Below are 13531 nucleotides of genomic sequence, written 5' to 3' on the forward strand. Positions count from 1 at the left end.
GTTTATTGAGGGTCTGCTCTGAGCCGGACACTCTACTCTTCTCTCCTTGGAGATGAGAATATAGCAGTGAGAAAATAAAAAAGCAGCAAACAAAATCCTTGCTTCTTGGTGTTTATATTCACCTGGGGAGAGACAAACAATAAACAAATCCAATGGTGATAACTGCTATGCTGGAATATCAAGCAGGGAAGAGAGAAGGGTGGAGGGGTGTGGAAGTTACAACTGTAAACAAGGAGGTCAGGGTGGACTGCCAAAGAAGGAAGGACCTGAAGCAGGTAAGGGAGGAAGGCATGCAGATATCTGGGGGAAAGAGTATCTCACAAAGAAGGAATAGCAAGTGAAAAGGCCCTGAGGCAGGTGCCCACTTAGCATGCTTGAGGAGCAGGAAGACCTTGTGGGTTGGAGGAATAGTAATTTAAAGAGGTATAACAATGTAGCATTGTTATTCCTATAAATGCTGGAATCATTTTAGTATAAAGTAGTATAACATCAGTTTTTCTAAAATATCAACAGGATAATGTGGCTTTTTTTAAGAGTTTAAGTTGATTTCTCCACATGACTTTTAGATGTCTGTCCTCTAAAGAAAGGCATTCTCGTTTCTACCTAGGCATAGAAATTATTCCACTTGGAATGGTTATTTGGTAATCATGATCCAATGGACGCTGTTTTCTTTGGTTCAGAAATTTAGAAATGCTTACAGGTCTGGGTAGTTTCATATTCTGTTATATATAAGACCAAATTTCATCTCTTGTTTATGGGGAAAGCCAGAAGCCATATTCTCAAGCAATAAGGTTGAGAGTAATTTGTAGTCATTGTTCTTTTCCTCCTTCAAGTCTTCTCAGAACGAATCCCTAGGATTTATGACTTTATTTCTGTTCCCAAATAGTTCAACACTTTAATATTATGGAAGCTTGTGTTCTCATCCAAATTATGAGTTCTACTGAAGTTTTGTTCAACAAAATTCAGAGCTCTGTGTAATAAATTCTTCTGATGTAGATGATATTTTGATTTACTTCTGTAAATATTTTTATAACTGAGAGTGGAGCATCTAAACAGTTGTTAAATACTTGTCTAGAATCTGCTTTAGAGTAAAGTCTCTGCCAACAACCATCCTTTCTTGCTGTCTGGAATGGGTGACTTTTTCATGTACTTTCCATTCTGTATTCTCAGCAGTAAAATGATAATAAAACCCAAACCAGGAGATTATGATTTTAATATACTTTATTTAAAAAGTACACAGTTTTAAATTGGTTTCAATGGGTTTCAAGCAGAAGGGACACTGCCCACTTGCAGTCCCGTTTCTGATGAAGGATGATAATAATGTAGCAAACTCACATTTGCATGACTGGCAAAGTAAAAAGATAACTTTTTTGTCAACTTATCTCTAAGAGTTTATATCACGCACAGTTTAATATCATGAGATGCTGATGGTTGGACTACATTTCATGTCTCCTATGTCGCACCATATTTTGGCTCACAGTTTATCCATACTTTAGCATGCCAAGAGAACATCTCCATCAGTGTCACCTTGAGAAGAGCATCAAAAGCAGTGGGAGCAGGATAAGGACCATCTTGGCCTGGAGATTCGGCGCACCCCCACACTCCCTCGCATTCTCCTACAGGGAAAGGCAGGGTTGGTTAGAGCTGAGGTGGATCCCAAGATGCCTTAAACTTCCCAAGGTATGTGGAGTCCCCAGATCCCTCCCTGCTCTCCAGTGTATGAACAAAATCATTTGGAACCTAGATAATGCCAGGAAATGGACTTGTCTACATTTCATCACGTTAGTAATGAGAATCTCTGATTTCACTTGTCAATGCATAAAGTATTCAAAATGACTCTTTGTATCCTATTATGCAGAACATTCAAGAGGCAAAGGGCTGTTGGTAGACAAGTCTCTTGTGATTATTTTATAAAAGCAAAATACTGACCTTCTTAGTAAAAGATCACATCTCAGGGGGCTGATCATTTCAGATACTTGGCTATGGAAGGTTTTGTGTGTGTCTTCTTTTTAATTTGGGGGAAGGGAGGCTCTGTTTTACAAATCTCAAATCATATTATTTATTCCTTTCTGTACCGTGATTTTTATCCACTAATTGATGGAAATTTCTCTATCTCCATTATTCTAGGTCTATTTTATTCAGTTCTTTTTTCTTCTTATTGATGGTCATTCATCTTCTCATCTGTTCTCTACTGCTACAAAGAGTGCTGAATATAGCTCCTTACCAAACAATGATACTTGCTCCTGCCTTGGCCTTAGGTAAAGATGCCCAGGAGTGACAGTGCAGAGCTAAAGGGTATTTTTGCTTTTGATGACTATTGCTAGATATTTCATTGGTACCTGTATTTTCTGATCACCCAGTAAATTGTATCTTTCATGTCCTCGGTTTATTTTTATATGCAGTTGTTTGACTTATCAATTTAAAGAGCTCTTTATGCTTTGATTTATAAATATTTTTTCAAGTTCTATAAACTGGATACTTAGTTATGTTTTACCATCAAAAAGTTATAATTTTTATATAGTTAAATAAATCTGTTTTTCTTCTATAACTCTTTGGTCTTGGATAAGAAGTTCTCTCCAATCCCTAGAATTTCTTTTTTATTTATTTATTTTTAAAATTTTATTGAAGTATAATTGATTTACAATGTTGTGTAAATTTCTGTTGTACAGCACAATGATTCAGATACATATATAGTATACATTATATATATTATATAATATATATATATATTTTTTCCATTTTCTTTTCCTTTATGGTTCATCTCAGGATATTAAATATAGTTCCCTGTGCTATACAGTAGGACCTCGTTATTTATCCATTCTAGACATAATAGTTTGCATCTGTTAATCCCAAACTCCCAATCCTTCCCCCACACCCTTAGCAACCACAAAACTGTTCTCTATATCTGTGAGTCTGTTTCTGTTTCATAGATATGTTCATTTGTGTCGTATTTTATTTTATTTTTATTTATTTATTTATTTATTTATTTTTTGGCCGTACGCGGGCCTCTCACTGTTGTGGCCTCTCCCTTTGCGGAGCACAGGCTCCGGACGCGCAGGCTCAGCGGCCATGGCTCACGGGCCCAGCCACTCCGCGGCATGTGGGATCTTCCCGGACCAGGGCACGAACCCGTGTCCCCTGCATCGGCGGGCGGATTCTCAACCACTGCGCCACCAGGGAAGCCCTGTGTCGTATTTTAGATTCCACTTATACTTGATAGATTCCACATATAAATGATATCATATGGTATTTGTCTTTCTCTTTCTGATTTACTTTGAGTAGTATGATAATCTCTGGGTTCATCCACGTTGCTGCAAATGGCATTATTTCATTCTTTTTCATGGCTGAGTAATATTCCATTATATATATACACCACATCGTCTTTATCCATTCATCTGCTGATGGACATTTAGGTTATTTCTATGTCTTGGGTATTGTAAATAGTGCTGCTATGAACACAGGGTTGCATGTGTCTTTTTGAATTATAGTTTTACCTGGATATATGCCCAGGAGTGAGATTGCTGGATCATATGGCAACTCTATTTTTACTTTTATCAGGAACCTCCATACTGTTTTCCATAGTGGCTGTACCAATTTACATTCCCACCAACAGTGTAGGAGGGTTCCCTTTTCTCCACACCCCCTCCAGCATTTGTTATTTGTAGACTTTTTGATGGTGGCCATTCTGACTGGTGTGAGGTGGTACCTCATTGTAGTTTTGATTTGCATTTCTCTAATAATTAGTGATGATGAGCATCTTTTCATGTGCCTATTGGCCAACTGTATTTCTTCTTTGGAGAAATATCTATTTAGGTTTTCTGCCCATTTTTCAATTGGGCTGTTTGATTTTTGTTATTGAGTTGTATGAGTTGTTTTTATATTTTGGAAATTAAGCCCTTTCAGTTGCATCATTTGCAAATATCTTCTCCCAACCTGTAGGATGCCCTTTTGTTTTGTTTATGGTTTCCTTTGCTGTATAAAACCTTTTAAGTTTGATTAGGTCTCATTTTTTTTTCAAACATCTTTATTGGAGTATAATTGCTTTACAAATGTGTTTTAGTTTCTGCTGTATAACAAAGTGAATCAGCTCTATGTATACGTGTATCCCCATATCCCCTCCCTCTTGTGTTTCCCTCCCACCCTCTTTATCCCACCCCTCTAGGTGGTCACAAAGCACCGAGCTGACCTCCCTGTGCTATGCGGCTGCTTCCCACTAGTTATCTATTTTACATTTGGTAGTGTATATATGTCCATGCCACTCTCTCACTTCTTCCCAGCTTACCCTTCCCCCTCCCCGTGTCCTCAAGTCCATTCTCTATGTCTGCGTCTTTATTCCTGTCCTGCCCCTAGGTTCTTCAGAACGATTTTTCTTTTTTTTTAGATTCCATATATATGTGTTAGCATTTGTTTATCTTGCTTTTATTTCTATTGCCTTGGGAGACTGACCTAAGAAAACATTGGTACAATTTATGTCAGAGAATGTCTTGCCTATGTTCTCTTCTAGGAGTTTTATGGTGTCATGTCTTGTATTTAAGTCTTTAAGGCATTTTGAATTTATTTTTGTGTATGGTGTGAGAGTGTGCTCTAACTTCATTGATTTGCATGTGACTGTCCAGCTTTCCCAACACCATGTGCTGAAGAGACTGTCTTTTCCCCATTGTATATTCTTGCCTCCTTTCTTGAAGATTAATTGACCATAAGTGTGTGGGTTTATTTCTCAGCTCTCTGTTCTGTTTCACTGATCCATATGTCTGTTTCTGTGCCAGTACCATGCTGTTTTGATTACTGTAGCTTTGTAGTATTGTCTGAAGCCTGAGAGGTTTATGCCTCCTGCTTTGTTCTTTTTTCTCAGAGTGGCTTTGGAGATTCTGGGTCTTTTGTGTTTCCATATAAGTTTTAGGATTACTTGTTCTAGTTCTGTGAAAAATGTCATGGGTAATTTGATAGGGATCACATGAAATCTGTAGATTGATTTGGGTAGTATGGCCATTTTAACAACTTTAATTCTTCCAATCCAAGAGCATGAGTCCAATCCCTAGAATTTCTTATGAGACCATCATTTACCATGCAAGTCCATTCTATACTCTCCCCTTTGAATTGAAACTTTGTCCTACATAAGAATTACTATTCTGTTCCACTGACCTCATCTCAGTGGGTCTAGAAACTTAAAGAAAAAAAATACTGATTTTTTTTTTAGTGTTTACCATGTATCTAGTTACCAAAGCAAATTATCTTATTAACTTGAGATTTTTTTTTTTTTTTTTCACGGTACGCGGCCCTCTCCACTGTTGTGCCCTCTCCCGTTGCGGAGCACAGGCTCCAGACGCGCAGGCTCAGCAGCCATGGCTCACGGGCCTAGCCGCTCCATGGCATGTGGGATCTTCCCGGACCGGGGCACGAACCCATGTCCCCTGCATGGGCAGGCAGACTCTCAACCACCAGACTCTCAACCACTGCGCGACCAGGGAAGCCCTTGAGAGGATTTTTACTCCAGTGACTTTAGTGCTATGTATGCAGTTCTGGTTTTAATTGAAGTGGTATTATTGCTTTTGGACTGTTGTTCATATTTCTATTTTACATAGAGCTTTTATTAGAGGTGATCACTCAATTTGATCAAAGACCTTTTCAACTTATGTTGTTATTGAACTCTCCCTCGAATATAGAAGGAAACATTCTCAATAAATTCCAAATTCTTTTTAGTACTATACTGACTTAAAAATATTTTCTAGGACTTGGATAGTTTAAATAACATTAAAATTATTTGCTATTTACAGGTGAGATTAACACTCAGCTGGCTCTGGTGGCATTTTAAAAAATGAATATCTTCCCAGTCTCCCTAGAGTAATTGGTCTAGGCAAGTTTTCTATTTTTCAAGGTGGGGGATGGACTTAATTTTTAAATTGTAACTTTTCTTGCCATATTTAATTTTTTTTGCCTACAACATTGAAGGACATAATTCACCTACATCAGTGATAAGTTTACCTTAGTATTAGGTTTAATTTTTCTCTGATCATCACTTTTGGTATAAATGTAGTGTCTTTAGAGTTGTGACTTCGTGTGATTAGGGGAGTTTAAAGGCTTATCATTCCACATTTATATATTGTGACTCTTGATCTGACATTAGTATTGCCACTTTTGCTTTACATGAATTTCTTATAAATAAAAGGCTGTCTAAAAGTAAGCAGGAAAATAATTTTAACTACAATTTGAAAGAAGCAAAACAAGATGGTAAGAGCCACTTTATGTGTAATAGTGGAAAGTGGTAAAATTATAGCACATTTGTAATATGGAAGATAGTAAAGAGGCTTTTAAAAAATATACATGGATATAATAAGATAAGACTATTAAGCACAGACTAAATAAGAAGGCATTGAGAGGCTAAAAGTAGAGTACCATTAGCCTTCCCGTATATTCTTCTTTGGTTTGCCTGAAAGGGATTGCTTTCTCAAGAGTAAACTTTTGAGCTATAATTCTTTGACTACTGTGAGATTCTCATGGTGAATCTGATGGGAAAAGAGTAGGAAGGGTTCTCAGATTACCTCAGGATGGAAGCCATGACAAGATTCCGGACGCCTTCTGATCTTCTGAGCCTTTAAACGTTCACACTTAAGGGATTCATTATGTTGACTGTTGTTAAGGCATTATTTCCAAGATGCTCCTTTTCCTTACTCTGAATTTCAGAGCTCAAAACTTGGCACTAAACTCCCTTAACAACTTCTCTCTCTCTAATAGTGGAAAGGATATCATCTCCTCCTCTCTAAGATTTCTCCCCTAGGTTTCCTTACTGTCGATCCCCCTTACCAGCTTCATCAGTAGTGGCTGGACCTACACACAAAAGGATATACCTGATTTCAATGGGTGCCATGGTGATGGGGGCCACAGACTCACAGAGGCAGCTACTGTCCACCACCACCATGAACAGATTGCTGCTTGGGATTTGCTGGATGACAAAGGACCTGTTGGAACAAGAGGCAGAGAGACAGTGAGTGGTCATTTACCATCCCTCAACTTAATAGCCATGAGGAAAACTTTCCCTGGGGTGGGGGAACTACTGTGATATTTTGGAAAACAAGTTTCAGAGACTGCTTTACTAGTCAAGTTGCCTCCTTCCCTGAGGCTCTTCACTTTCAAATATGAAGTTTCACTAAGAAGACAGTAGCCTATAACCTACATCTAGTCCATATATAGCTCATAAAACTCACCTTGGAAAGACTGGACTTTTACGTGTATGAAACAGGAGAGTCAGAGTTGGCTAAATCACCTCAGTTTCCAAGGTCTAAGAGGTTAAGCTTTTCCAAGACTCATTTTCTTCTTCCAGGGCCTAAACATCACCTCAAGTTGCATCTGATGTTCTTTGAGGTGTATTTTTCCTTCTCCCTCCAACAAGGATAGATTGAAGCTATGTCATATTAATGATAAAAGATGAAGTGAACTTCCTAGACCTTTCCCTGAACGACTTTGCACAATGTCTGCCCATAATAGAGGTATTTTTTTGGATGAAATTAATGCTAGTTGTTTAAGGAGATCCATCCTTCTCAGAGACCAAGTTAAGCTGGTACTAAGGCCATATGGCACTTGTGACATTCTGGGTTTATCTGTACAGCTAGTTCAACATAAGTAAGCCTAATGACACCTCTTTCTCACCTTACCCAATACAATGAAATGACAAAGTAATATCACCATAAAAATACTCCTTGAACCAGAAATACCAGTGACTCTTTGGAGGAACAAATTAGAGAACAAATCCCATATTCTTCTAGAGCCAACAGATTAGCTAAATATTTAGCCCCAGGCCCAGAATCCCTGTCACATAAATTTTTCATGATATTTTACCAAATTCAGTTTAGTCAGATGAACTAGACTATAACATTAAAAAACGGTCAATTTCTCTGTAAGTTATCTTCATTCATCTTTCTCTCAAAAAATTTGTTCTGTTCTCTAGAGTGTATCTAGTATAACAAGATATGACATGAATTTTTATGATCATAGTATACAAACTGATAGAAATACCAAAATGGTATGATGAATGCATGACTTGTTTAAAATATAGAGCAAAAACTCTTCAGATCTAAGCAATAACAGAATATAAGTTATTTTCAAACGCAGGGAACTGCAACACATTCCAAAGAGCAGAAAGCATCAATTACATGTTCTTCTTTTACATGCAGGTAAAATTAGAAATTAATAGCAAAAAGATATAAGCAGTGGAAATTAAAGGTTAAAAACACATCCAATTAATCCTTGAGAATTTGAGAGCAGCCCAGACTCAAATCTGTGCAGATTTGAGTCTGGGCTGCTTAAATATTTTTACTGGGAAAAAATTTTGCAAATAAATGAACTGTGTTTTTGAATCAAGAAACTGGAAAAATAAGAATATAAACCTGCACCTGTGCCCTATACTCATTCTCCCCTGTGGTACACTGGGCTGAGAATTGATGCCCGCTCCAAAGCCCAGCCCTCAGGCTTCTGCAAGGATGTGACTGATGGAAGAGGAGAGAGGTGATCATTGTACAAATAGTTTCTCTTGTCTACTAGCCATTTTCTTCAGCTTACACAAAACTCTCCCTTAACTTTACCTTCGCCTACCACCCTGCTTCCCTGTCCTCATTTATAGTACAACTCCTAAAAAGAATTATGCACAATCCCTCTCTCTCTCCTCTCTCTCTCTCTCTTCCTCTCTCTCTACTTCCTCACTTCTCTCCTTTCACAAATCTACTCCAATAAGGCTGTAGTCCTTACTACACCCTTGGATCAGTTCTTGTCAAGGACACCAACGACCTCACTGCCTTTCTTCTCAATCTCCTTTGCCTCCACTTCCTCCTTCCCTGCTCACTGTCTGTCTCTCACAACAAACTGTGGTTTCCAGGGGAGGAAGGCCACATGCGTCTGCCCCTGGTTATCTTTTATCCCCAGAAGCCAGAGTTATGCCTGGGACAGAGCAGATGCTCAGTAAACATTCACTGAATCAATGAGCAGAATGAACTTATATAGATAAAAGCAGAAGAATAAGATGCAGACGAAAACGTGAAGATAACTAAAAGAATCAAACTCTGGCTTAAAAGAACAAGGACGTAAGTCCACTTATGGCACTCTGGATCAAGAAAAAGAAGTCACAAAGTTACATTAAAACCCAAAAGATACAGAGGCATTTTAAACATTTTAAGTGAGTGTTACGTATATCATTAAAAACAATTTGAAAAATTAGAGCAAACACACTTTGGGGGATAAAGTATAAATTATCAACATTTGGCTATAAAAAACACCAGCAAACCAACTGCATGAAAAAAACCTGAAATGCACATTGAGAATCTAACCCCAAGTGATACTACCAAGTCACCCAAAGAACAGATATCACTGTGTTCATAGAAAATCCGTGTGAACCCACTGACCAACAGTTAGAACCAAGAAAAAAACTAAGCAAGCTGCCCAGTTACATAATCAGCATATAAAACCACAGCCTTTCCCTGACACTGGCAATAACCAATGAAAAAATATTTATGAAATAAAGAACCACTGATATTGTCAATAATTACTATGAAATGCCCAAGGATAAACCTAGTAAAAGATGTTTCTTTATGAAGAAAATGATCAAACTTTACTGAACATAAAAGAAAAAAAAAAACCCTAAGAAATCCACAGTGGTTGTGGAAGGGAAGAGTTACATATTAAAGGTGTCATTTCTCCTTCAATTAACCTTTTAATTCAAAGTAATCTCAATAAAAATCCCAACAGGAATTTTGATGGAATTTGAGGTGATGATCTTAAGATTCATTCATAAGATTAAATATAAAGGACAGTCTGGACAATTGTATAAAATTGAGTTTTATTAAAAAAAAAAGAGAGAGAGAGAGATAAGGGAAGATGCTTGCCCCTAATCAGTATCAAAACCCATGAGATAATTTACAGAAGAGGAAACACAGATAGACAACTGATATGTAAAAGGGGTTCAATCTCACTACAAATTAGGTAAATATAAATTAAAATGAAATTAAAATAATGAAATGCATTTTTCACCAGCAGAATGGCAAAATTTTAAGTCTATGGTAGTATCAAATGATGGAGAGTCTGAAGAAGTGAATATTATTCTACACTGCTGGTGGGAAAGTGAATTTTACAGCCCCTATGAGGACAATTCGTTATTGTTACAGTGAAAAATCATTTAGATCCTCTTTTTCCAGTAGTTTTACTTCTCAGTAAGAGGAACTATTGTTCAAGAACCCAAGAAGACATACATAAAGATGCTCTTAGTAGCACTGTTCATTGAGAGGAGGAAAAAACAAAACCCACCTGAAAGTCCATCAACAGAGGAATGATTAAATAAGCAACAGTGTGCCTGTTCTATGGTTTACTTGGCACCAGATGAAAGGGTAAAAGGTGTCCATTTACCATCATGAAAGATTACCCAAAACACAGTAAGTGGGAAAATAACGTTGCAAAACTATACATAAAGTATAAATATTTAAGAATATTTAGAAATACTCATCTAAGAGTATTTGATTCTGCTACAGAGAACAAGAAAAATAAATGGGATGGATAAGACTGATCAGTTATGTTAGGAATAGATAGTATCAGTAAGTGATCCATGACTCATGTTAACATAGAAGGAATAAATGAACAAGTGGAGCACATGTGGGTAGAACACAAAAAAGGACAGAACATATGAAGTGTCTTCCTAGTGATAAAAAGGAATGAAAGGACCAAGTGAAATTAAGTATTTATAAGGCACAGATCATGTCATCTCCAGATTGACAGCTGTCACCCATATCCTCCCCTAAGTCAACCCACTGGCAACTCCCATGCTCTGCCTGAGACATGCAGATAAAAGTCACAGCTGTTCAACAGATTAGAGGCAATTTGCAAACTTGACCTTCCATCTCTCCAATAAAGCAAGCATGTACTGGCTCCAGGCACCTTCTGTCTACTGAGCCCCCATCCCTACCCTCAAGTCTGGTCCTCCTACCACATCATCAGTGAGAGAGAGAGCAAGGGAGGAGGGGATGGAGGTGAGGGAACAGGATGGCAGTGGTGGACAAGAAGAGAAGACTGGGAATAATTGTCCGGGGAGACTTAAACTTAATCTGTAACACTGGCGTTCTTTACAAGGAGAATGTGTATGTGTATTCTTAAAACATTTATAAAATGTAATGTTATGCTAGGGGCAAAGAGTATTGATTTTCTCATTTCACAAAAGAGAAAACTGGGACTCAGAGGACATACAGACAATAAGACATAATTGTGCCCATACTAGAGATCGGGAAACAAGAGATTAACTGATTTCCTAGAGTAACAGGGGAAGAGCTGCAAGCCTCTGGAGCCCAGGCCTGTTACGGGGCTGCTACCATAGGCAGCCAAATTTCTGTCTTGTACTGGAGTTATCAGTGCTCAAGCTCCTCGAGGGCAGACCCAGTGATCACTTGATATGAATGGTTAATGACAACCAGTGCAAGATATTATTCGTTTTAACACATTTACCCTCCAAGGTGAAGGCTCTCCAAGGGTTCTCATGAAGCCCCATAGCAAACCCCCCACCCCTTTTACCCCCAGTCCTAGGAGATGGAAGTCTCTGCAGGCAGCTATTACTACAGTGGAGGAAAACACCCCCTACCAAGGATTTGCCAGCGGAAAGATTAACTGCTTTTCCATATTTTAAAGACTTACTGTCTGCTTATTAACATGTTTTTTTGGAGGGGTCTGGCCAATGTTAGCAGTACATTTATGTGCACAATGTGTATTTATGGCCCAGGGTGCAGGGTTGAACTTCATAAAACACACCTCCATCCAGCTGGGCCCAGCAGCCAGACTGACATCACTGTGTAGAGGGACCATGGCCTGTGGGGTTGGCCTGGGGGCCAAACAAGGCGGAAGGGAAATGCCTCAACAGAGAATCACAGCAGCCATTTCTAAGCAGGGATAGGTCAAAACGCATGAAATAAATTAGGTCCTCAAGGGAAACAGAGTAGGGAAGAGGTAAGCAATTTTGATCTGTCCATTGCCGGAAATGAAATAACCCAGTCTTCCCTTTTCCATTCACAACAGACTGAGAAAGAACTAGAGGAAAAAAGATTATGCAATTTCAAGACAGCCTCTCTTGACAAGAGGGAATATCTGCTGAGGGGGCTTTGCTACCCAGATGAGGAAGGCGGCCACACTGCTCCCCTAATGCTGCCTGGACAAGTGTGTGTGGTGGGGGGAACCCATGGCTAAGGTTACCAGAGGAGCCCAGGGTGAACATTTGGAGAACTTGTTTGGCTTGCTTTTCATTAATTGGGTACAAAACCATGGCTCAAAAAACAATCGGGCAGGACAGAATCTTAAAACATTTTAAAGTCTTTCACCTTTTATAGATTTTTCAACCTTTACAAACTGTCCATATTTTTCTAAAGATAAAATAAAAGACAATGAGTAAATCACAGGGAACCAATTTGAATTTGGCACTGATTGTGTTCTAGGTTGTACTACTCTCCAGGTGGACCGGGTATGTGGATCTCCAAAGGACCCTATTCTCTTTGGAGATGGGGAGATGCCTGTCTTCCCCCAATGTGCCCCAAAATGCCCTACAGTGACCCAGGCCCATAAGTTGTGGAGAGCAAGCATTTGGTGATGGACTGCTTAAATTTAAACTAGAAATTAAATATTGAGGCCATGTTCTAATCCATAGTTGTGGTACCCTGTGGCATGGGGGAGGTAAAAGGGGAACACTAGCCCCTACTCATGGCTCAGTTCAAACAAGGTGAAAGAATGAACAGCAGGGCCTCCCCTGCTCACCCCCAAAAGTGTCAGGCCCAGGAAATTTCACAAGTAAATCATGTTAGCATGTCAAGGCACATGTAGTTCTAAAACATTTAAGCTGCTTCAGAGCATAGGGAAAGAAGGAAATACTTCAGATTTATTTTATCAAGGACCTTGACATAAAACCTGACCAAGATTATACAAAAAGAAAAAAAGAAAGAAAGAAAGAGAGAGAGAGAGAGAGGGAGGGAGGGAGGAAGTGAGGGACGGAGGAAAGAAGAGCTACGGAATAATCTATTTTTGTGAATATTGATGCAAAGATCTTAAACGAAATGCAGCAAATAGACTTCAGGAGGACATTGAAATACAGCATGCAGCAGTGAGGATTAACCTAGGAATGCAAATGAACAAGCTTATTGAGTTGTCTCAGCTTAATAGAGATAGAAACATGAAACAATTTTTTTTTTTTTTGGCCGTGTGGAGCAGTTTGTGGGATCCTAGTTCCCTGACCAGGGATGGAACCCGGGCCCTCGGCAGGGAAAGCGCAGAGTCCTAACCACTGGACCACCAGGGAATTCCTGAAACAATTTTTTTAAGTCTCTATTTTCAACCCTACTGTATTGAATTCCTGCTTTCTCATCTCTAAATGATATCTTGTATAGATTCCCTAACTGTCTGAAAACTTGAGGTTAATAAAAATTAGTCCAATCTAGTTTAATACTTTAATTTCATTTCTAGTTTGAAGTTCTACACTGTCATTCCGTCAAGCTTCTGTTTTCTAGCTTCTTCAGTCATTTGGGGT

The 13531-nt window shown here is 38.7% G+C and overlaps 1 protein-coding gene across 1 annotated transcript in view; it reads right to left on the reverse strand.

Annotated features, from left to right (window-relative positions):
* Window positions 1–1245: 1245 nt before the first annotated feature.
* The window catches only part of CACNA2D3 (calcium voltage-gated channel auxiliary subunit alpha2delta 3), a 798772-nt gene continuing 786486 nt past the window's right edge, over window positions 1246–13531 (reverse strand). Inside the window, exons 37-39 of the mRNA XM_055079897.1 lie at window positions 6841–6956; window positions 6540–6619; window positions 1246–1616 (exon numbers count right to left, since the gene is read on the reverse strand). Of these exons, the coding sequence (XP_054935872.1) occupies window positions 1524–1616; window positions 6540–6619; window positions 6841–6956 (289 nt within the window). The 3' untranslated portion in view covers window positions 1246–1523. The remainder of the gene's footprint in view (window positions 1617–6539; window positions 6620–6840; window positions 6957–13531) is intronic.

The sequence above is a fragment of the Physeter macrocephalus genome, chromosome 18 (assembly GCF_002837175.3).
Source record: "Physeter macrocephalus isolate SW-GA chromosome 18, ASM283717v5, whole genome shotgun sequence".
NCBI lineage: Eukaryota > Metazoa > Chordata > Mammalia > Artiodactyla > Physeteridae > Physeter > Physeter macrocephalus.